Here is a 25,257-nt window from a genome sequence, read left to right as displayed (position 1 = left end):
TGCCGTCAGGTAAAGCTGATGTAGCCTAAAATTCATGCAGCTAATTGTTTTAGGGTTCCTGGGGAGACATAATCAGACTGGCTCGTTAAACGTGTTCATTTCTGTATTGTTTAGAATTCTCAATGGTAGCAAATAGAATGGGATACACTTTGTTATCATCAAAGGATTAACAGACTATCGTCCTTTAAAAAAATAAAAGCAAACTAGAGCCATTTCTTGAAGAATTCTGCCCCTTCTGCCTTATTCTTCATCTCTGTTCAGTGCTCTGAAGATTTCTTCTTAGAAGAAATCACCTCTCGAGAAGATTTCTTTTTAGAAAATCTCCTTTTAATTACCCTTACCCCTCCAAAAGTGGGACCTCCACCAACTTCAGCAAGCTCATTTATCACAAGACTTCTTGTTTTTTTTCACACTGTCCTGGTAGGAGGTCATGGAGCAGTTTGTGCTGTTTTACATTGTGTTTTTATGGTACTCCTGAATTCTGTGATCATCCTGACTTTTCTGTACATCTGGGACCTGTAGTTCTGAGTTATCAGGAGCATGGTTGACTCTTCCCTTGATGAGACCCCACAAAGCTCCTTGAGATGGAGCAGCACTGCAATGGGGAGCCAGGAACTACTGTAGGCTTGGCAAAGGCACCACAAGATTTGTCTGTACACCCACAGCCTCTGACTAGACGCAAAGCTTTTAAGTAGCTAATGTTAGGTGTGATGATTTTTCTCTCTATTCACTTTCCACTGTGCACGTACATGTGTGGGTCGTACTGACATGTTATTAATGATTCTTGAAGCAGAATGTGTGAGAAGAAGCAGATGTAGTGCATGGCAAATCAGCGTGAGTACACTACAACCTTGGGATTGGTTACTGATGCTTTTGTTTTCTGCTATAGAAGCTCTCAGAGAATATCCTGGAAAAAAGTGGGATTGTCACTGCTGTTTTGCTCGTCTCTACATTTTGGTGTGTGTGCCTCTGATTTGACATTGCATCATCAAAATATTAAACTCAGAAAGAATGCAGTCAGTGCATTTAAGCTGAACACGTCAAATGCGAAATTTTCTAATTATTGGACAAAAAAGGTAAGGAAAATAATACTAAAACTTGAAGGGGAATACTTCTGGACATGTTATTTTGTATGTATGAGTACCTGGAAAAAAATACGCTATGGATAATACTTGAAATCAGCCAAAAGCTGACAAAAGAAGCAAATTATGTCAAAATATATGCTAGGTATCTCATGTTCTTTTGTACCAGAGCATATGTGTTTCATAGTAGCTCTGTATCAAAGCTTTGAAGCTGAGATTTTAAATACTTTGTCAAAATGAACTCTGTACCATAAATGCTATCAAATGCTTAATTAAGACTGTACTAGCAAGGAGCATGTTTGCAGTAAATTATGGGGGGTGTTTTGGCATGTTTTATCTATGTAAAGATTTCTATTTTTATGTGAAGCTATTTACAGATTATCGATTTCAAAAATAGATTTGTAACTAAAGAAAGATGCATCGGATTTCACTGCTCAGAGTCGAGAATCTTGCCTGGCTGGCTGCCCTCTCTCTTAGATGTTTATCTCAGTGGCTTACAAGTGTATGGAGTTATTTAGCCCTTCTTATTTTGCTCTCTCTACTTAGAAGAAGGCATTTATATTCAGGAATCAAGTCCCAGGTCTCTTACCCACGCAGGTAGGCTCATCTTCACACCTTTGAGGCATGCGAACGATTTCATTGAAGTCTGTGGGATGTTTTGTGTGAGTAAGACTTTTGGGTGGAAAACATCCATCCCAATATCTTTTGTCAGTTGTTACAGTTTTATTTCAGATCAGTAAGCTATTGTCACAGTGCCAGTGGAGCCTGCTAAGCTGTAAGGCTAAACCTTTGAGCTCATGTAATAGAAAACATCAGCATAAGATTTTTTTGGTTTATGCTGTGTGAACACTAAAAGAAAGATTTTAATAAATAAATAAGGGCAGAGGCACTATCTTTTATTAGAGCAACCGGTAGACATGCTTGTGTGTCCAAGGTCTTGTCTATTTTTTTCCAGCCATACCAGTTGGTCTAATAAAAGATACTGCCTCTGTCTACAAACCTTGTCCTGCCTATGAACTCTCTTCATCACAGCTACAGCAAAATACTGCTGGATCATTAAAATAATTCAGGCCTTTTTTGCTTATTATGGAAACTCAGATTTTTCTGGTTTCTTCATATCTCAGCTTTTTGAATCCCAGCACACATGAAATGATGCTGTCTTGTTTCTGCTACTGTAGGGGAGGGTTTCACCCTATAGGAGCTCCAGCAGCTGCACCAGTTCCTCATTTCAGAAAGGATGCTATAAAAGGTAGCTTGCTAAAATTCTTCTGCCATCTGGATCTTAGGGTATTTTGTAGGATACTACTGGTGAACTATCAGATGTCTGGCATGGATGGCTGCTGGGAACAGTCTCATCCTAGTACCTGTGTCAGCATCTCTGATGTGCTGTGATGGTGATGGGAAGCAGAAGTGGGAAGAAGAGGCTGGCAGAATGGAGTCTGGCTTTGGCTGCGGGTGTAAATCTTTCAGTCTTGCTATGTGTCTGGCTGGGTAAGCAGAATAGTGTAGGCCTCCTAAATGGCAGGAAGCTTGGATTTGGATTTGTTTCAGCTGGAAGACCTGGAAGGCCCAGAGCTGTCTTAAGAGTCATAAGACCAGCCATGCAACAGTTTTTTTCAGAACTATTTAACATGCCTTTTAGAGGCCTTAAATGTGTATGTCTTTTGGATCTGAATCTGTAGCTCTAGGTTGGTGGCTTTAAAATAGCTCCAGGTAAGACCAAGGTGGTGATGATCTGGACCATCTTGAGATATCCAAGGGGTAGATGCTTTTCCAGCCTATGGGGACACAAGCCCTTCCTGTGGTTAACAGTCTTGGGGTCATACCAGATCCTTCACTGTGCTACATGTCTCTTGGCTGCTGACCTGGAATTTGTCACTTCAGCACAGGCACTGCTCCTCTCCCAAAAACTGCTGCAGCCCTTGCTGCCATAAAGAGCATTTCTGTAGGCAGTGCTGTGTGTTTGAAGTGAAACAGGTTGATGCCTAGGAGCTGTTTAGTTCTGTGCCCTGTGCTGCCTTCCATCTGCCTTTGGCCGTGGCTTAAATAGTTGGTAATTACTTATAAGCCCTTGATGGTGGTGTCCTGGGCTATTTTAGAAGCCGCTTTTCCCTGCATGCCCTGTTGTGGAAGTTGCAGCTGGCTGTAATGGCCTGTCGCCCTCACGCTGTGTTGACCTCCTCTCCTGGGTGTGTTGCAGGGAATTTGGAGGGGGAGAGCTCTCAGCTCTGGCATGCAGTCCCTTGGGCTGCCTGCCAGGGCCTAAATTTGGTGACCTTTAGGATGTGGCAAAAGATGCGTTTGTAAACCTTGGTTATAGTAACTGGGAGACAAGCAGAGAATGCTGGAGGAGGGAGGATTTGCAGGCAAGCTGTTTGCCGTCTGTTTGATTTTTATGACCAGCAACTAGTAGGTAAATAGACTAACAAATGCTGTGATAATTGCAACTGTTGCTCTTTAATAAAATTTAAAACTAAAAAAAAATACACAGATTTCCTCTAGGAGAGTGAGCACATGTGTGGCTGCTGAAAGTGCTGTGGCTTCTGATGCTGGTCTAGACACTTGCTCTACACTCTACTTTGATGAAATCATCTAGTTTCCCTTCCATAAAATGAGGGCAGTCATATTTTAAAGGTGTCTAGAAATGGTTTCTGTATCATTACCCATGTAGCTTCTGAGTGGTTTTGTTTCTTTTAAGGAAGAGCACACAAGCCAGACCCTGTGGTCCAGCAGCTGTGTGAGTTACACAAGAATGTGGTTTCATGTTATACCTAATTTGGTTTAACTGTGGGATGCGTCTCCCACCCCGTTCTTCACACTGGCTCTAATGATACCATTGTTGCAGGTTGAGCTGGGTTCAGCCTGCTGACCAGTGGAGAATTACCCAGGTTTTTGTTTGCTTTTCATCTGTTAGTTTTGATGGGGGAGGATTTGGACTTGCGAGCTGAACTGACTCACTGTATGGCTGCTTCATCATCCTGCCTGGTGACACAGCAGGATATGCATCTGGGTGGAAATGGGGGATAAGAGAATTGCCCCAGTGTATTAAAAACACAATTGAGAAAGGTACCCCTATTTCCTCACTGCAGGGCCTTCCTGATGAGAAGGCCTGTCTGGTGGTTTGGTTTTGACAAGGAGGACTTGTGAAAGGGTGCAGATGTTTGTGAAGGTCTGTTGGTGAAATGAATCTTTTGGTGATTGCATTGCTGGTGTTACAGGTTTGCAGTGTGTTCTTGCTCTATTTGAGTGTGGCTGACCTGCAGAGGACCAAGGATCATCTTTCTACTTTCTTTCCAAATGTTTCTGTTAATTTAGCATCAGTTTGAAGTTTCGTCTTTCTTAGACATCAAATGGTCAGGGACAAGGCTCTAATTTTACTGTGTGGTAAAAGTGGCAAGGTCAGTCCCACTGGGGCTTTTGGGGTTTGTCCTGCCTAATTTTTCTCATGTATAAAGAGTGGGTTTTCCATCCCCTGTAGCTAGTGCATATGGGTAACTCTAGGGTCAAAAATGAAACAAGGTCTGTTTCTAAATATATTTTCCCCACAATGGATAGGAATGTCTTTGTAGTTTCAGCCATATGCAAAAGCCTTCCCAGCTCTCTGCTTTAACACCCTGTCTCATCAAACTTCTTGTAGAAAAGCATCTTACTTGACCTGCAAACTCAGATCATTCCACCGGGTGCTTTGCAAGACTTCCTGAGTGGCATTGCATCTCTGCATACCAGGAAACAGACAACTTGCTGGTGAAACAAACCTTGAACTTAAGCAAGCTGTTATTTTCTGTCTCTTTCAGAAATAAATAAGCATTTGAAGATGACAACCTCATGGAGCGACAGACTCCAAAATGCAGCCGATCTCCCTGCAAACATGGATGGGCATGCCCTGAAAAAGTACCGACGGGAAGCCTATCACCGGTGAGTCATTCATGTAAACCCAAAAGTAAAGTGCTGAGACAGAGGAAAACAGCCTAAGCACAAAAAACACATTTCTTGAGTTTTACTTGTTGGTAAAACAGAAAGGTCATTCTCACCTTCCTTGCAGAAGGGTTAGTAGAAGGGAACTTGGAATACAGCACAGTATTAGCCTTCAGGAACTTACAAACTTGGAGTGAGATACATGTACTAGATCACGTGAGGGTATGCTTTCTTTAATCCAAGTTAGATTTTAGGATAGAAGGTTTCAGGTCAAGAAATACTCAGCATTTGAAGTGTTACAGTAATTATTGGAGTCCACACTGGGAGAGCATAGCCTTAGGCACTGGAGTGCACAAATATGAATAAAGAGGAAATAAAATTAGATCAGAATTCAAGTGTTTGAGAATTATATCTAGTATGCTAAATTATGTGCATCACAGGAGCATGTAGAATCATTAGGCAGGATCTCAGCCTCCTTTCTGTGGTAGATGTGCTTAAAACCATCTTTGCTGTAAACCAATTATAGTCTAAATAAACAAGACAGAGTACAGGATAAAAGAAATGTCACTCTTGTGTTTGGGAATCAAAGTATAGACACTAAATTGTTTTCACAAGATCCCATTGGAGGTTTGGTTGAGCCAAGAATTTAGCCCACAGCTCCCAAGATTCCAGGTATAGAGCATAAAAGATGGATACAGTCTGTATCCTTATTAGATGTCTGGACTGTTACGGAGCTAAAAACAACAGCATCGAGTAATTGTCAGTATTCTGTTTGTGGGAGGTGTATCTTCAAAGTTTAGCTTGTTTAATTTGGGAAGTCATGCAGTGTGATTATCAGAGTATATTCTGCGGGAGTTGGGGAGACATATGTCTGATATAGAAACAGAAAAAGAAGTCAAGCTTCCCAACCTCATGCTTAAATGCCATATTGCATTTGTGATTCATATATGGTGGTATTTATGAGGAAGTATTTGAAATGTTAGGTATCTCTTGATTCTCCAAATGAAATATGAGAAAACTGCATTAGCATCATCTGATAGGCCAGGGTGTGCAAGGTGCAGTATCTGAGGATCGGTATTGGATGCTGTGATGAATTTCTAAAGCTTTCCAATTTCCAGTGAGTATGTTTGGACACATGTCTTATGTGATGGCATTATTTGAGCCTCTCTGTGTCAGGTGTTTTGTCAGACACAGAAATGTCTAATGAATGTAACTATATATATCATGTGAAAAGCAAGGGATTTTTTACCATTCCCTGGCAAAGTCTTCACCTTGTTGAAGTCGTTGACAGGTTTACATTTGTGTCATAATTTTACATATGATTTTAGTTGTGTTTCTCCTGATGTAGACTGATGGAAATAAAGTCAGAGTAAGGCTTTTTTTTTTTTTCCTGGAGTATTTCCTCAACATTTGTTATGGTTAGGTGCTGACAGTCTGCTGAGTGTTGTACAAGATCCAAAGGAAGCAGTACTTATCCTTAAGAGCACACACATTCAGGTCCTCATCATATTTACCTTACTCATGTAAGAAGTCTTTACTTTCAGAAAGAATTTCCCTATGGAAGATGAGAGTTCACTCATATAAAGGAGGGTTTCCCAGTAGGAGCTGGGACAGGTAGTCCAAAATTAATCTGTGGTACAGTTTAAGTGTCCTTTCTTAGAATCTAGAAATCTCTTACTCAAATCATACTGGGCAGAAATGTTGCTAGCACTTCACAATTTCATGGAAAGAACAACACTGGAAGTACATTAAAGGGAGACATATTTTTTTTAACTACTATCCTCTTTTAAAAAGAGAGAGAGGGAGAGAGTGAGAGAGAGGGAGGAATGGGAGAGAATAAGAGAACCCAGTGCCAACACTGTAGTATAAATCTGTGCTATTAATGGCTTTGGTGTACCAGTTTCATGGGAGTTATTTTGATAATCTAGTATTGTAAGAATCTGAAACAACCTCATTCCAGAGGCAGTGTTGTCAGATTTCTATTTCTGGTATTTTTTTGTGATCTCAGTGTTAACAGATGTGATGTTACTCAAAAGGTAAGTGCAGATTCAAGGAAGGACTTTAAGATTTAAGGATAGAGAAGGACTGAGGTGTTTCCTCCTTGCTGTTTTATAATATATATATTTTAGTATTTTTATATTTGTTTAGATGTGGAAACAGCCATCGGTTCTAGGATAAGTTTGTTTCAGAAAGGTCCAAGTATGCTTTGACTCTTGGATATTGCTAAAGCACGGGAAATTTTATGAAAAGAGAAATATGAAAGACAAGGCATTCATTGTGAAGATTCTTTTTTTTCTCTTCCTTTTTATTTCTCTTCCTTTTTCTTTATCTTCCAGTCTCCTTTTTTTCTGTCTCTTTATTCTTACTCTAGCAGCTAAAGGGAAAACCCTTGAGAACATGAATGTAAAGTGACTTAGAAGCAAAAACAATGAAAAAGAACACTGAATTTAAAACTGTTTTTTTGGGGGGGTTTATGTTTTTACCTTAAAGATGGTCCCAGTGATTTTATGGACCCAGTCCTGGAAGACTGAAGCATTTACAGATGAGCATAAATGTAAAATGGTGCTGGCTTTTGATAGCAATGTTGGAAGCTCAGTTGGGCTCGAAGTCATTCATTAGGATTTTCTAAATGCTACTAGTAATGTGTAGTTTTCTGAAGTGTGGAGTTTTAAAAGCTTGTTTCATTGTTTGTTTACTTCATGCTTACCTAAGTGTCGGTGGAGATACCTATACCAATGGTTTTAACTTTCGAATTCTCATGAACTGTGCCAGATTTGATATGCTTGAATTGTAAGCTCTGAAACAGCATAAAATAAGGTAAAAAGTTTCAAGTATAAACAAAATATTTACCTTAAAAACCAAGAATAATGTTCTTGTGGGTGTGAAATGTTCAAAAAAACTTTATTAAAAAATAAGCTCTGAAGATGCCACTCTAATAGTCATATTTTACTGTGGTAGTTCATACTAGGAATGTGTTTTTTCAGGTGTAGCACTTCTTATTGTATCATACTTGATGGATGGATGTTCAACATATCACGTTGTTGGCAGATATCCCAGCTGAGACTGGTTTAACTGGTATAATGCATACTGACTCAGAGTATGATGACTATATCATAATTGTGTCTGAATGCCATAGGCAAGAATGTTCAAAATCAAATATTTATAGCTGTTTTCCTCTCATAGCTGTTTTCCTCCCCAAAAGTTTTGCTTGGTGTTTGGATCAGTTTGTGTAGCTGCTTAAGAAATTAAAGTATTGAGGTTACTGATGAAGTAAGCAAAACTTGTGAATGTGAACATGTATAGTCTGCTACACAGAGGCTATAAAAGCAGCATCAAGAACCAGAAAAATCTGTAGGGGAGGAAAAGTGGTGGGGATTTATCTTCAGGGTATTTCTGATGACTTTAACTAAGACTTTCAGTTAGATAGTGTTACTATCAGCCATGAACCTTGTTATACAATATTGTTGGCGCCTGTTGGAGGTGAGGTCTAGAGATGAATTAATATACAAGCTAGATGTTATTCATTCTCTAGCAGAGGTCACTGGTAAGAGGATACTGCAATACTGTGCTATTGGCAACCTACATTTGAATTCGGAAATAAAATGGATGTGTAGTTGTTAGGTGGCTTTTCTTTAGTGTGTGTGGTTGTGAGGCCACCTCCCTCATGCACTGCTTGTTGACTTTTCCGGGTAGAGGATAATCACTAGATCATTTGTTCTGGAGGAGTACTGTCATTTAACGTGATTGTAATTAGGCAAGAACTAGGTTGACTCTGAGCCACCAAATTGCCCTAGTGTCTATTTTTTAACTTGGAGTGAGCACTTATAGGCACTCTCTGGATTATCTCACATAGCTCTTTAGGGTTTAAATAGCAACCACATCTAGTTAAAGCAAATAATGGAAAAAGTTGGTGTTCCATCCACTCTTGTTACTGACAGTTATCAAGATCCAGAAAACAGGTATTTGCATTTATATTTATTAATTCTGGTTTCGGTTAAACAGGGGAGTAAAGCTGAAATGGCCTTTTTGTTAAACATAGACTTTGGGATGCTTTTACCATTTTGCATCAGAGTAATTTGAGACTTCTCATCCTGAACGTGGGGTTTCTGTTGTTTTAGTTTTCTTTTCCTGCTCTGTTGTTTACTGGCTAGCGCAGGGGATGTGGCGTTGTGATTCCTAAGCCTAATTCTCCTGCTGACTAGGCATAGAGTATTGAATAAGTTGGTTCACAGTTTTGTGCTTCAGTTTCCTTTCAAAGCATTTTATGATGGTAATCTGAGTTAAACGATTTAAGCTGTCAATACACACTGAGATCCTGAGTAAAAAAAAAAAAAGGTATATAGTTTAATAATGCCAAAGCAAAATGATTAATAATTGGTTCTCTTGAATTTTGAGGGTTAAAGATGTTTTTTAGTTTGTTCAAGTTTTGAAACTGGGTTATTCACTGCTAATTTAGTTTTGGTACTGGATCATCAGCAGTTGCTAGAGGTGGTAATGTTATATACTAGGCTAAGAGGTTTGAAACTGCTTATCCATTTGGGTAGCTGTACATAAAGTCTCTTTAAAATTCAATTCACTGAAGTGGCAAATGAGAAAAAAATCTTTACCAGTCTGAAAATGCTGTTTTCATCAGAGATGTGTGATATTTTCATGTAATTGTACACGAGGTACCTCTGTAGGCACTGCTGGCTATTGTCTGTTCTCAGATGTCTTGATGCAACCTCCTTGGACTCATGTGGTGACATGCATGTAGTGGAGAGCAGCGTGTGGCTCTCTATTTATTTTGCTTTAGTGCTTCAGACATTGAAGAGAGGAGGGAGAGGGAGTGCTAAGGCGGCAGAATGGGCGAGCTTATGAGAAAGCAGAACACTTGCCAAATTAATAATAAAGAAATTACATAGAAAATGTCCCATGATCCCTAGCTTTAATAGTTTCACAGGGCAGACGGGTGTTATTTTGGGATGGAATCCATAGTGAGCTTCTTGGCACTTTGCTGTTGCCTGGGAAGAAAACCCAAACAATGGAAACAGAAATGGCCAAAGCTATCTCCTTCCATCTGATTCCTGCTGAATTTCAGAGGGAAGTGCTCATAATCATGTGTCTGGATACAGCCTCATCAGACTTTAAAGTTCCAGTTCTAACCTGATTTTCCAGGTTTATGTCACTACAGTTTTGCGAGGATGGTTAGTCTTGTGAAACTGTAGGGCACTATTTGGAAATGTTACTAGAAGTGGCCAGGTTATTTTGATACCCTTCTTCTGTGTCCCCTATCTGATACTGTTTCATCTGCTTAAAATCATCCTGATCCCAAACAGTATCTCTAAATATGACTGCAAACATACTGACCTATTAGAATATTCCTCTGTGGTTGAAGAAGGAATAAAATGGAACTCTGAAAATCTTAATATTGTAAAAAAAAAAGATCCTAAAATGTTACGATAAATAATAATATAAGGAATGGTTATTACCTGCCTAAAGAGACAAGTCTTATCTAAAGAATGATTACATTGAGTTTAGTAGTTTAAAGTAGTTTTATTCCTTATCCCCTCTAAGACAGGTCCGAGAGTATCCAGCGCCCAAAGACAAGGCATCCTGATATACATTAGTATCTTCTTAAGGTAGCTCACAGGATGTGTGCCAGATAAGGTCGGTCAGTGAGGGATTCATCTGAGTTTGCTGCTGTTGGTAGAAGTCACCTGTAACCAGAACTATAATGTCATGTAGTGAGACATCTCCCCCAACAACACAACATCTGGGGACTAGCTAGTAATACTGCGAACATCCAGTTGTCATAAGATTAGTGGGATTTTTATTTCATTATTAGCCTTTTTTAAGTGCCTGTGAGGAACTTGAACATGGGAGGCTCCACTTAGTTCCTCATATTTCTTTTTAACTCTTCTAGCTTATTAAACATAGAAGTTGTCCACAAAGTGAAGATTAACCAAAGAGCGTGAACTTTGAGGAAGCAGGAATCTGAGCCTTCTGGCTAATTAGTTCCTGTTTCGTGGCTGGCTCAAGCCCAACTGTCCACCACAGTCTTCTTTAAACACACATGTAGGTCATGCTTAGCAGTTCCCATTGTATTTGCTATTCCGCTCAGAGCTGTTGCAAGTTTATGTGTATTTATTTAATTTCTAGTAAAATATACTCTCCTGACAAAGAATGCTTCTTGCTGAAGGCATTTCCACACACATTTGGAAAATCATTATTAAAGTGCACTGTTCCAGAAACCTTGCCTCACATTGTTCATTTTCACCCTATGAGGAATTGTGAGCCAAGTGCCTCCTTAGTTGTATCATTCTGTGCATTTTGTTTTATTTTGTTGGTCATAGTACAAGAATATTATACATGCAAATTTAATTCGCGGCACAGAATACTTTTGATATTGTGTACAAATAAAATAAAAACATTTCTCTCTCTGTCTGCATTCGCTTCTCTCCTGTGTTACTTGAGAAGAGCTGGGATTTAGATTCCTGCCTTGGAACTGATTGACAAGAACAGTAACAAAACTGAGATTGGTTCTCTTGTAAAAATATAAAGGACTGTGAATTGCAGTGTTGAGGATATCAGGGCTCTGTGACTCTTTCTGCATGCTCAGCAGTTCCTTCTTCCTTGCAATACAACACATTTTTCTCCTATCCAGCACAATTCATAGAGCTCTAAAAGAAAATAAATACTGTCATCGAGAGCCTTCTGCTAGGCCAATTTGCAGAGTTTAATCTTTGAGGAAGAGCTCATTAGAGAGGAAATGTTCTTCATGGTTTTTCTTAAACAGCTCAAGTCCATTTTTCTAAAGGTGTGGGTCTGCTAAGCCATTCCAAGTCCGGGCTGCTGCCTCTCCACTCTCAGCTGTGCCCTGTACTGGCTCAGGGAGCCCATGGGGCTGGATATGGACCCGCAACCAGCTTCCCCACAAGCACCAACTGCTTTACCCACACTGTACAGGGAGTGAAAGATTTTGTCGATTCACAGGGCTATTCCTCAAAGCAGAAATATGAATCTTTTTCATCCAGAAGGAAAGAGATTCTCTGAAGGCAACAGAAGGCCAATGTCCTATTTAAGAAGATGCTCTGGTTGCGGGCGGGTGTGGAGCTGGGGAGTTGGGTTTAGGCACCTACCTCTGCCTCTCAGCACAAGGAATGGGGAGGGTGTTGTCATGCTATTCCTGCTGTTTAATTTGTCTTACTGCCCAGAACTGCTAGATTTTTAAATCAGCTTAATTTTTAACTCCACTGCTCCTACTTTAAACAAATATGTTCTGGAAAAAATCCCACCAAACTCAGGGGAACAGAAAGTATGATTACTTGTGACTGTCAAGTGGAAAAATTATTCTGGATCAAAACTTACGTACTAAAACTGTTAGGTGATTTTAGTTTTCCTCTTATTCTGACTTTATCTCTACTGCATGTAATCTGGAAGCTTCTTTGATTTTTATTCATCTAGATGAGCTGTTAAATACTTGTCATCTCATCCTTTCCTTTAGAGACCAGAGGATCATTTCTCTCAGGTCGTTAGCATCCTTAAGGTCTTAGTGTTGGCTTTGCTTTATAGTCATTAAAAATAACTCCTGTTATTTACTTATACCATGTCTTCTGTGAAGACATTACACTTTGGTAGCCAACAGACACATTTGACCGGCTACAAATCAGGCTGAGAGTACATTTGATTAGGATCTAAGCACAGCTTTGAAATGGGCTAAGTCTGCAGCTTCTGAGAAGCACCCGGATCTTCCCAGAAACTGTCATGGTGCTTTAATCTCAACTTTTGTCTTTAGTTTCTAGGATACTGCAGATATTTACTACTTTAAGTAAAACTCCTGTATTAAGTTGATCAGCTTCTGGGAGTAAATATTTGTAAGTATCTCCTTAGCCGCTTGTGTTCAGGGGGGCACTGTCCATAGGAGACATCTTCCTTTATCAGGATTTAAACTTGAGGCTCTGAGTGCCTGCAAAAAAGCCCAATATCTGGGCCTTCACAAGAGAAGTGAAATTGATCCCTTTTTTTTTGCCACAGCTTAGTCTGCTATTTAATCTGTCAAGGCATATCCAAGTTTAAATCGATTAAAGTGTTCTCATTTCCTGTCCTGAACATGTTGTGTAATAGCCTTCTTTAGCTTTTTAAAGTATTTGCTTTGCTTCATTCCAGCATTGGTTGGTGAATTAATTACCACATCACAGCAGTCAGTAGGAAGCCTTGAAGTCTGCCAGGTCCTGTGCACTGCTGGGGCATGATTAGACCCTGCCACATATGGTTTCTAGGTCATAGACAATATTTACAACTTGATGGAGAAAGAGAGATCTTCACCAGCTGTTGCCAAGAGGGGACTGGTATAGTAATTTTCTTGTTTAAGTCATAAGACTTATTTTGGAACAAAAAAATGCTAATAGATGTTGTTCGTTTCATTGCCTTTAGTAAAATTTTCCAGATCTTCAGTATCAACACGTGCTTTTGGGGTTTTTTTTAGTCCCAGGGTTCAGTTTGTAAATACTCCAAAAGCAAGCAATGAAAAAAATGTCAGGGGCTTAGAGATCTTTCCACGGTTTTTTGGTCATTTTGGTGTCGTCATCATCTAAACATAGGCAGGCTGGACTAGAAGAGATCTCCTGGGTCACAGCTCCCTTGTTTTTGCCTTTCACAGGCGTTGTCGTATTACCCTTTTTATAAGCTCATCCAGCTTTGTCTTAGTGTTTGTTTTTTTGTCCTCACATGGGAAACTGTTCCCAAATGTTCCAATTCTGAAAGGCTTTTCTGAGCTTCTTAAAATTCCCCTTTCTATTCCTGTCCTCTTCAGGATGGAGAACTGTGCTCCAGGGGTTAAGGTTAAAGGCAAGAACAAAACTGGGCTCTGCAGGTTGGACAGAAAATGTTGCCAGTGTTTCCTGGAGATATGTTGTTCCTTCTTGAAGCTCTCCACTTTCAGAAACAAACTGCACAAACATGAGATCAGAAATTGTGTGCTTGAATTGGCTAATAAATAATGCTTCCTGGCATCAGCAGCAGCAGAATGTAATCATCTTCATTATACAAACTGCGAGACTGTGTTTAGTTCGAAATAGCATTTTGCATTGGCCGATTGTAAATCACAGTTATCTTGATGTTAAGACAAACACGGATTCAAACTGCAGATTTGGATAATTTGCTCCACCTACTCAAAAGCCAGACATTTCAGGAGTAAATTTTAGTGAGTTACGATCCCAGCTTGTATTTCCAAAAGGCGTTTCTTCACCAGTTTCCATTTTTTTCCCCATCACTTTGTCTTGATTAGGTAATACATAAATCTATCAGAAAGGAGCGTCATCTATAACCTCTGAGGCCCCTTAGTGACAAGCCGCATTGTCAAAGGCAGGCACTTTGCCAGGAAACTGTGACTCCCAGAGAGAGTGTGCAAGGTTAGGGGGAACGTATACTATTGCCAGAGAAACTGTATTCCAAGTGGATTTGTGTGGAACAACAACGATATCCAGTGACTGGTTAAATTAGCCACAGATGTGTTTTCTAGAACACTGTCCAAGAAGATATACAGTGCTTTAAGGCTTGGTTCAGACATACTGATCTTCTGAAGTCAAATCAGATCCAAGCAAAATTACATCGGTACTAGGGAAGCTTTAAAGGAATTCTGTAATATGATTCAGACAAGTAGATGAATCAGACTGCTGCGAACTAAACAAGGAGCACATCGGTGAGAGATGAGGTAAGACGACTTGCATAGAAGCACGATAGTTTGATGTTAGCAGTTTGCTGTTAAAATTTGAGCTGTGGCGGATTGACATGGGCAGTTAAATGGGTACGTTGTACCGGCCACCTGCCCAGAATGTGTGTGCCAAGGAGGATCTCCCTGTGTGCTTTCTTCTAGCTTTTTGGAACGTACGAGTGCTTGGCTTTGCACTTGCCGTCTCCATTGCTGTAAGTCCCTGCACTGCCACTCCTACGCGGCAGTGCTGCCGATGTCAGTTTTGAAGAGGATAATTGCTCTGCTGAGGGCAATGTACTCAGTAAATACTTGGAGAGTTTTCACATATTGAAATCGTACAGGTGAAGGCTCTGCAGCTTTTCTCACACAGGAGAATTTTGTCTCGGCATCCCAGCTGGAGCGGTATGTGGGATTTCTGTCAGAGGTCGGTGTTAAGAAGCTCGGCTTCCATCCCACAGCTGAGTCTTGTTCTTAAAGTTCAGATAAAACAGACAGTGGAGAGAAGTCCTGTTGAATTACAGATCTGCTATAGGATTTAAAGTTCTGGGGAATCATAAACAGCTTAGTTACTGTAGTAGCTGGAATAGAAAACAAGAAGATATTTTCTAACCTATTTCTTCACCATGTTATTTACTTGAGCTAAATTGAATATGGTGTATTAAAGTGTTGTCATCAAAAAGGTCCTGTATGTATTCAGCATATTCTTACTGCAGTAAGCATTAATAGTAAAAGTGGAATTTTAAAAATAGCAGGGTTTTGAGGAGCTGCAGGGGAGTTATAAATGAAAAGAAAAATTTTCACAATGGAAATAACATTCTTGTGGATAAAAATTTATCTGTTGCTGGTTTTTAGAGCTTTTAAAAAATGTTTTTAATGCTATTGGTGTAAATGTGGAAACTGAACTGCTCAGGTTTGCTTTGAATTTCCAAATACAGTTCCAAAGAGAGCTCAAATGCTGTGAGTTTATTCACAGAAATGTTCATTTCTTTTCCTTGTTACCTCTTTTAATAATTTCTTTTAATCAAGCATATTGTACTCCTGTCTCCTGCTTCCAGTTTCCTCTCACTTGATTGCTGAATTTTGCTTCAGGAGATTTTGCGCTTCTATTCTTAGGGATTTTTGCAGGTCACATGCAAAGCCGTGTGTGTGCATGCATGCGTGTACGTCTTCAGGCAGCATACCGATAATTAGAATAACCCTGCAAAGTCATGACTTTGCCTCAGGAGAACTCATGGCAAAAAATGAAACATGCCTCCATTTTCAGGTATATTTTCTGATTTTGACCTAAGAGAGCAGATAACCCGACAGCTGACACAATGTGTTTGATTTAAAACATGGTTATTTTCAAAATGCTCATGCCTGTAGCTTAATTTCATTTCTCTTTACAGGGTCTTTGTAAACAGAAGTTTAGCCATGGAAAAGATAAAGTGCTTTGGTTTTGATATGGATTATACACTTGCTGGTGAGTATCTTCTTAATTATTTTTGTCATTGATATAGTTTCGAATATTGCCTGTTGTTGAGCAAAAACCTGTTACTGGTTGGGCTCCTCCAGTTAGCAGGTGCTTCTATTAGCATATATATTGTTCACTATTCATTGCACTTTAATTTTAGGTATTTCCCTTAAATTTGTTATCTGCAAGCTGTATTTGGTCACAAGCCATGTTGCTGTACTACAATTTCAAGTGATTATGAGTGCCAGGGAAACCAAAGCTAATAAGTCTAAGTGCTTCCTTAAATTCCACTATATTTTGATACTGTCCCCAGTGCAAGCTTGGCGTTGAATAACAAGGTGATTTATTTTATCCTTGGTGCATATGGTTGGCTACAATTTTAGCTCTCAGGTGTCCTGGGAGGGTCATATTTGAGTAGGTTTTCCTCTTTCCCACTCCTCAGTTGGGCACATCAGTGACTCATTTTCAGAAGAGGCAAGGCAGGGGGAGTGTCTTGTGTTAGCTGAACAAGCTATGTCAGAAAGCTTTACCCATTCTTTATGGCAGATAGGCTTTAGGAGGTTGCATAAGACCTTTTAGTTTCATAAAATTTTTTGCATGACTTCTCCATCTTTCAAATACTTGACAGGGAAGTTCTCTGAGGCATTTGAGGAAGAGGGGGGTAAAGTTACTCTTTTCTGCATAGTCAGACTTACATGGTGTTATGTGTTTTAAGGAAGGAAGAGATAAAAAGCCAGCTTACGCTTTCCTAAGCTGTAGGATCACACAGGCTGTAACTGAAGGTGTTGCCTACAATCCTGCCTTCTTTCTCATTACCACTTCCAAGGTTATGGATAAAAAGTTTATACCACCCTTGATATTTCAATTTAGAACTGTTGTGAATATAAACTTAGAAAATGGGAAGTAGAGTGTCAGAGACACCTAATAACAGGTTAATGCAGTATGTCAACTATGGTCATTTAGTTGCTCTTTCTACTGAGAAGGAATGAGAGATTAGTGATGTGGCTAGGAACAGTGTGAGAGTCACAGGACTCAGGATTGGTGGCTATGCAAAGGGCAAGAAGGTTTCAGTATGCTCATGGTTCAACGCAATGCTGCAAGGAACAGTTTTGGAGGCTGTGGCAGGTAACTGCCGTTTAGATCACTTGCTTTTGTTCTTTTAAGCAGTTATCTATGAGGCAGTAGTTATATAAAAGGTTTGGTTATTCAGTGCCTTATTTATACATGTTTCAAGTTCCTGTCACTTTTAAAGTCCCGAAGTTGTGCATCTGTGCAGGACCTGACTGCAGGTGCATGCTTTCCATGTTTGTTTCACCTAGTGACAGTGCCTTTAGGGAGTGCAAAGACTTGTTCAAGAACAAATGCTTTAAAAAAAGTTGTGGGTTTCACATCCATAAAGGAAAAACAACTGTGCCTTTTGAAACTGGCAGCATTTCCCAATGACTCAGGTGATCCCAGTGGGGCTGGCATGGAGCATGAAGTGTGTTGCTAACTTTCGTTCTGACAGAAGGAGAGCTTCAGCACTATCCTCACTTCTCTGACTGTTCATTTCACTCAAGAGTTGCTTGTTCCTGTAAACAGAGAGCAAATGTGTTGTTACCCCCAAAATAATGCTTGGTTTGTTGAGAGGAAAAAATGTAAATGTTGCAAGCAATAGTACCCAGGGACATGGGAAGTTGGGGCTTCTAGGCTGGAAGCTCACAGTGCTGCAGTGAAGCAGGCAAAGTTAATGCAATCAGAGAAGTTGAGTGTCAGGGTATGATGAAAAAAGAAATGGGTTGTGATCCAAGCAGAAAACTGGGAATCTGGACCACTCTGGGTGCTGTCCTGTGACTTTTTCCGTGGTACAGCAGAAATAATAGTTGCAGATCATTTTATGAGGAGGTGTAAGAGTGTAATTAGGTTTGAAAGCCTTTTGCACATGAAAAGCATTATGCCTGGTAAGTGCTATTCCTTTTTTTTATTTGACTGAGAAATTAACGTGCAAAAGTCCCTCTTTGTTGCCTTATGTCTCAGAGTCATCCTTTCTTTTCCATGTGAGCATTTGTTATCTGACCGTTATTTGCGATATATAACTGTTGCATACAAGAAAAAAAAACCTATTAATTGCAGGAGCTTTAAGGAGTGGAGTGTTAGAATGTGATTATGGTAATACTTCTTAATTGGAAATGACAATGAAGAGTGGGGCAAATGAAGTATTACATCAGTATGTTGTAGTGCTTTCAATAGACCCTGTCATGTTTACTGTCTGGGCATGTTGTCCTTTACACACTCTTTTACATCAAGATAATACTGTCTAGATTAAAAAAAAAAAGAAAAAACAATGTTAAAAGCTAGTTTATCTGTAATTTAACATCTGGAAATGGCATCTGCATACCAGATGGTGCGTGCTGAGCAGAAGTCTTTTGGAGGCTGTTCAAGACATGTAAATAGACCAAAGAAGAGGAACAGAAGCATCTCCACTGTCATCAGCTCCTCATCTAGTTTTCTCCACTTGTATATATTATTCTGCACTTTTATATATTGCTAAGTCACTTTTCTGTAAAGTTGTTTAAAAATATCCCAAGCACAGTCTACATATTCAGTGATTGAGGCAGTCAGAGCCATTGACCCTGCCAAAAACTTAAATGACTCCTCTTTTTCCCACTCTCTGTCATGAACTTCAGTATCTGAAATGAACTGTCAGAAATGAACTGACATTCGTCCTGCAGTTGACAGTCATGCACACTTCAGCATCTCAGAAGAAGAACGATTATTTTGTATTACGTGTCTTGTGAAGAGGAGGCTGTGGTGTCTGTAAAACACATTGTCACTCTTCTTATTCTCAAGTCAGTGGCCGCTGGTAGCACCAAAAATCTTGCTTAGAAGATTGCCCAGTACCAGAGAAGTCAGAATCACGTAACTTATTTTGAACTTTAGAAGCCTGAGACAGTTTTGTTCTTGCACTTTAAGGACACTAATCTACTTACAATGATAACGCTGGTTTCTGTCTAGAATCATCTAATTTTGTTAGGGGTGTAGCTTTACCACTTTGAAGTATTGTAACAGCTACTGCATGCATGCTGCAGTGATCGTGTGTTCTACTACTAGCATGACTGAGAATGTCAGCTTGCCAACTGACAGCAGTTTTAGTATCATCATGCTACATTGCACATAAAATATGATTTCATGCATTGTTTTATAGAGTAGCATTTCTTAGCCTTATTAAATTAAAAGACCACTTAACTCAGAATTGAAAAAATTCAAGGCTCTCTGATACAGCATTGCCACAGCAATTTTGCTTGCTTTCAAGTGAAAACTAGGTTGAACTTTCAATTTTTATTAATAACTTTCATGTTCTCTCATTATGTTTATCTCTTTGCTTGCATAGGGTTGAGAAATACTGTTAATGGGTGGGATGGGCAAACAAAGAAAAGAACTTGGAGGTTTTAGCCTTTTCTTCTGAGAAATTATGGACGTTAAATTGCTGAATTTGTAGCCACTGTGATTACAGCTAGAATTAATTTGACTGCTGGGAGCTCAAAATAAAATGAAAGGAAATTGAAATAACTCAGGTTTTAGATGCCTTGTTTTCTCATCAAGCATTGCTGTTGCATCCTCATGGGGTGAGTAAGATCTACATGTATGGAAGTTCCCATATCTCTCTGGGTGTGTATGCTGGATACACTAATACAAGAGGCTCAGAAATCAGTGTTGTGTATGAAGCTGACTGTCCCCTTTGTGTGAAAACTATTGATTGTGTTAGTGAATCACATTTAGTACATAAAAAAAGAATGTTTCTTCTAATTTAGGTGTTACAGGGAGGAGAGTCAAAGGAGCAGAAGGAACAGCAGGGTTTGACTGCGGTTTGTGTACATAGTTAAGTAGTTCTGCTTAAAATCTTGGAGAGCTTGACGCAAACAAGTCTTCAGCTATTTCAGCCGTTGCTGTTAGTGGGGGTTAAGACACATTTCTGTGATGTTATGCAGCCGTCACCCCAGCAGCCCTTTGTTCTCTGCTGCTGGCCTTGCTGCCTGCCAGCCACGGAGCAAGCCCCGTGCTGATTCCCCAGGAATCCCTTGCTCTTTGGAAAGAGAAGGTGTTACCAGGTCTGCAAACACCACTGATGGGCTGTGTTTGCTGCCAGGGCAGAACTGAGATTTTTTAATTCTTGTTTAAATCCTTAACTTAAAGAGATTTGAGTCTCTCTTTGTAGTGCATTTTTGTTTGCTAAATTGTAGTTGATTTTATTAACCGAATGATTCAGCTCTGCTTATTCATCGCAACTGGCTAAACAACCAGTAGTCGGTAACAATTCTGGGCTGCCTTCCTGTTTTACTTGTTGTGTCAAAACTGCCCATGCTTTCATAAAAGAACATGTTGCATGTAATCCAAAAGATTCACAGCTTAATCTGTTTGTGTTTACTGCAAACCTCAGGAAGAAGGATAAAGGTATTTCAGCAGAGAGTCTTCACTGCAACACTCACCTGAGACTAAGAGTTGGTGAGGCCCGTTGGAAATACAGCAAAGAAAAATTGGTTTCAGAGAGCATTTTATTTGGCTACTTCCTTCTCAGTGTGAGCTACACTTGCAATTAGTAGGTCTTCATTCAAGTAATGCAGGAGGCCTTGGCATTACGAGCTCTTAAATGGGACAGGTGGCACAATGAGGTGATGGATAGATGTCTCTAGACAGAAGCAGGGCTAAAGCAGTGGGGTTCTCAAACTGGCTGTAATTCCTCACCAGGCCATTGACAGGTTGCAAGGGAATTAATAAGAATTACAAACTCAATTGTGCTTAAAAAGATTGCTCTGTGACTACCTTCCTTCTCCAGTTTTTAACTCGTCTAAGGCAGGTAAGATGTAATATCAATAGGCAGGATGCTTTTATTTGGAATGCATTTCCTGCACTTAAATCACTGCTACTTCCACGTTCTCCAGATCAATAATAACATTTTCATTGTCTGTTGAAAACTGTTCCAATAAAAAAGAAGGGGAAATAAGGCTTGAAAAATACTGGGTTTATTGAGTGCAAATATGATTAATACACCATAATATGATTGGAATATAGTTTGTGTACTAGAGACATTGCCAACTTAATGCCAAGATTTGGTGCACTGCAAAGGTTTTATTGCAAAATTGCTTATGCTTTCAGCTGTAGCATTTCCATTCTCATCACATGAGAAAAGACATGGGAAAGACAGCTTTACTCTTTCCCAACTTACTCCAAAGCACAACACAGAATCATAGAATCATAGAATAGTTAGTAACATGAGTAAACAGGTTTTGCCCCTTCCTCAAGTAGGTGTTGGTGTCGAAGCCATCCTTGCAGTTTTGAGGAGAGGGAAGTTTTTCACACCCACGTCTTATTTTTGAAATGTTTTTCTTTACCTGTTGGGTCTGGAAAAGATACACTCAAGCAGAAGGTAGGGTTGGGTTGTTGCTGCATATAATCTGGGAGAAAAGGTGGCAGCTGAATGAAGAGCTGGTTCTTCAATGGATCTAATATTTTAACTGTAGCTGAGTTGTATCAGTTTTGTGTCTTGCTTTCCACAACTGAGAAATGGAACTAACGGATTTGTACTTTGTATAGAAAAATTCTGGATTGCATAGATGAAAAACAGAGTATAAGTGTGGGAGTTTTATACATGAAAGATTGAACTGAGTGCTTTTAAAAGCTGCTGAGCTTGTAATGTACTACAAAGAATTACTTGTTCTTCTGTTCAAATACTGTTCTTGTCAGTTTATTGGTGCTGGACTCCAATACAAATGTTCTAAAGAGGCTCTCCTGCTTGGATTAAGGGTTTGTCTTTAGTTTCATCATGATTTAAGGACTACAGGTTTTGAGGCTCTTTTGAGGAGATACTGAGCAGTTTTGCTTCTTTCCAAGTTCTCTGGACAATATAATTCTTTGTGTCATACAGAAATAGTATGGTGGCTAGAGAAAGGATTTGATAGATGTGACAACAATAGCCTTCAGATTGTTCTAGCAAAAACCAAGAGACACCTCGACTATTGCATATCCACTCTCTGCTTTTTCACATTTGCACGTTTCCAGTTTAACAGGTGCAGATTTTGGAGATTTCAGAGGCTGGTTTAGCCATTAGTGTTTCACAGCTAAAGGCAAATGGGGAAGCTAAATTGTTCCTAGTATGCTTTGAGCTGGATGTTTTTTCACATACCAGTGTGGTGCTGGGTGGCTGCTGCCCATGCCTTCTTTGTGTTGCTGCTCTTCCGAGGTCTGGAGCAGTAGGTTCTCAAATGTTGGTGTTGAGAATGAGGAGTGGAGAAAGCATGTGTTGCTTGCTCCGTCCCAGTAAATCACTGACTGACAAACTGCTAGTCTGCTGTCTGTGGATTCTTCAAGAATCAGTGTCAGATAGAAGCTGATGAAAGAACAAGTGTTCACAGTGTAAGGCAAGCTTCAAAAGCTGCTATATTCTGTTTTTTTGCTCTTAAAAACATGAGAATAACACCAAGCTGGGTCAGAAGGCTGTTTGTACGCCAACGGACAGTTCTTGTCTTTGCCAGATGGATGGAAATATGGAGGTATTTTTCACTGTAATAGATCCCCTTATCTAGTAATCTTAATACCACAACAGAAGTACTATTAAGTTGCAAATACCCTTGTGATGACACAAAAAGCTTAGTCTGTAGGAGGAACCAAAGCTGAGAGTACAGAAGGCTTTGAGTCTGAGATCACATGTGTGCTATTGCTTTGTGAATGCCTTATTTTAGCATGCTACAGAAAAACTTATGTTTAAAGCTTATGTTTAAAACTTATGTATGTGGCTTATTGACAGCACGGGCACCTCTGCTATGTATAAGCCCAGGTACACACTGTTAAACAAATGTGTAGCTTTTGAGGCTCACTCTCTGAAGTGAATATGGAGAGAAATAAGAAGCTGGATCTGTTTGGACACTGATACAGCTGAATATTGCCTGATATACAGTGTATAAATAGCTGCTGTACCTTTAAGTGATTTTCTTTTTATTTCTAGATGTTAGCAAATTATGTTTGAACACGAAGCCCATGCAACTATTTCTTCCCTGTTCGGAAGTCTTCATTGAAGAACTAAGCCCATATTTTGGCAGAGTAGTTTGTTTCCATGGAAATGCAGGGATATTTCCAGTATGGGATTGTGACTCTAGTGGGCTGTATCTGAGAAAGGTAAATTGGGAAGGCCACAAAAAAAAGATTTTCTTGAGTCAGGGAAACAGTAAAAAATTCCCATGAAGGAGCAGGTGGCTGTGTAGTCATGTTTAAAATATTATTCCAGTGCAGAGGAATATGATGCCAACTATTTAAACAGACAAACTGAAGTTTCCTTGAAAAGCAGAGTCTGTCTGAATTGCTTCTCTCAACATGCAGAATGTGACCTCAGTGCTGCTGTTGTTACCTCAAGCCATGCATTTTTATTCAGCAGAAGAAATCTTTCCAACACTAAGCTCTGTTTTGCCAGCCTCTGAGGCACATCCAAACAGACCAAATCTTTGTCACATCAAAGGCAAACAAGGTGCAGCAGCAGAAAGCTAAAAATATCTGGAATTTACCAATGAGAGCACTAATAAACCTGCTTAGGGAAGAGTTAAAGCTGATGATACTTGACAACACTTGCTTTTAAAACAAGTGGAAACACAGTGCTAAAAACAACCTGAAGTGTAGACCCAGTGATTCGGAGCCAAGCTGGCCATACAGTACTGTGTCAGGCCTTGAAGCAACAACAAGCACTGTCTTTACAGATCCTTTTAGCATGCAGAGTGGGAGAATAGGACTTGATACAGTTCCAGGTTAGAGGTTTTAGAGCTGAGAGCTGTGCTGTGCACTTGGGGATGTTTGCAGGCACATTAGAGGTAAGGAATTTTCCATCACTCTTAGACTGCAGTGTGGGTGCATAGCTTTATGCTTTATGGGCACTGCTGCAGATGAGGACTGCAGAGCCTTTGTGTTTCTCTATAGGTGCGTACTTGGTTTCGACTCAGAGCCGTGTATTGGGCATTGTCAGAAAAGGGTGCTGGGGAGCCACTGAAGCTTAGAACCAGAAGATTCAACCCTCTGATGATCAGTGACTCTTGACATGCTTCCTGTTATCAGATTTAGTGTCAAAAACATCTGTGGCTGCAAGAAGCTTAGTACAAGGTCTGGCTGTTCATGCACAGCAGAGCAGCGTATTAAGCATACGAAAGTATACTGGGATGCACCTGGAGGTTTTGTCAAGGTCTTGTTTGCTGATCGCTACAAATACATAATTTCTAGTGAAATAGAAAGAGTGCATTCAATATTGAGGTGTGTTTACAGCTCAGCTTTGTCTTCCTGCACAGAACATTTCTGTGTTTGAAAAGGCTTCTTTGGGTAAATATAAATTATGATCAATGTGGCAGCAGTTTCTTCTCATTGCAGATTGAAAAATAGAGTGAATTCAAAGAAACAAAACATACTGCTGCTACCCATTTTATTTGTTTGGTACTATGATAATTTAAATATAGACTGAAATACTACAATTCTGCTTTGCATAATACAGAGCATTTTTATTTATGGTCTAGTGGTTAAAATCAAAACCCAAGAGTCAAGAGGGCAGGGGTCTGTTCCTGGCTGGTTTTCAACTTGTTTTGACTGTAGACAAACACGATATGGTCACAGTTCAGCTGAGTCCATAAACAAATGGTAAGTCAGTGATTCACCACGTTCCTAATTGAAAACATATGAGTTGTCCCTTGGGTTTCGTTTGGGATTTCTTGTGGTTACAATTAGGCACGTTTACCACTTCGTCAGTTTGTTTACAGCACTGAACTCCCAGATGAGCACAGCACAAACGTGCACAACTGCATTGCCTGTTGTGCATGCAGGCAGGCACATAGCAGGCACGTGTTTACGTGGGCAGAGATGAACTGAAACCAGTGCTGTACGCAATCAGGGCTTTAAACAGGAGTGTCCAGTGAGGATGCTGTGAAGTCAAATGCCTGCAGTGGCTGTGGCAGTTGAGGTAACACTTGATGGGTCTTTGGAAAGAAATGCAAGGCAAAGGGGAGTGGAGGTTTGCGCTCCCGGGATTGCCAAGCCAGCTCAGCGTGTTAGCACAGAGGCTCCCACAGTATAGGTACCCCTGCAGGGTTTCCAGTTCTCATGGAAAAGAAAAT

The 25,257-nt window shown here is 39.9% G+C and overlaps 1 protein-coding gene across 2 annotated transcripts in view; it reads left to right on the top strand.

The window, feature by feature from the left end:
• The window catches only part of NT5C2 (5'-nucleotidase, cytosolic II), a 60,281-nt gene that overhangs the window by 13,923 nt on the left and 21,101 nt on the right, over positions 1-25,257 (top strand). The window contains exons 2-3 of one of the 2 annotated variants that reach the window (XM_034062228.1): positions 4,877-4,997; positions 16,077-16,150. In XM_034062228.1, the coding sequence (XP_033918119.1) occupies positions 4,897-4,997; positions 16,077-16,150 (175 nt within the window). In that variant the 5' untranslated portion in view covers positions 4,877-4,896. Of the gene's footprint in view, positions 1-4,876; positions 4,998-14,640; positions 14,689-16,076; positions 16,151-25,257 lie in introns of those variants that run through there. The other variant, XM_031053845.2, reaches the window with a different exon arrangement.

The sequence above is a fragment of the Melopsittacus undulatus genome, chromosome 4 (assembly GCF_012275295.1).
Source record: "Melopsittacus undulatus isolate bMelUnd1 chromosome 4, bMelUnd1.mat.Z, whole genome shotgun sequence".
NCBI lineage: Eukaryota > Metazoa > Chordata > Aves > Psittaciformes > Psittaculidae > Melopsittacus > Melopsittacus undulatus.
Note: the sequence above shows the minus strand (reverse complement) of the source record. Positions and strands in the feature narration are given on the sequence as shown.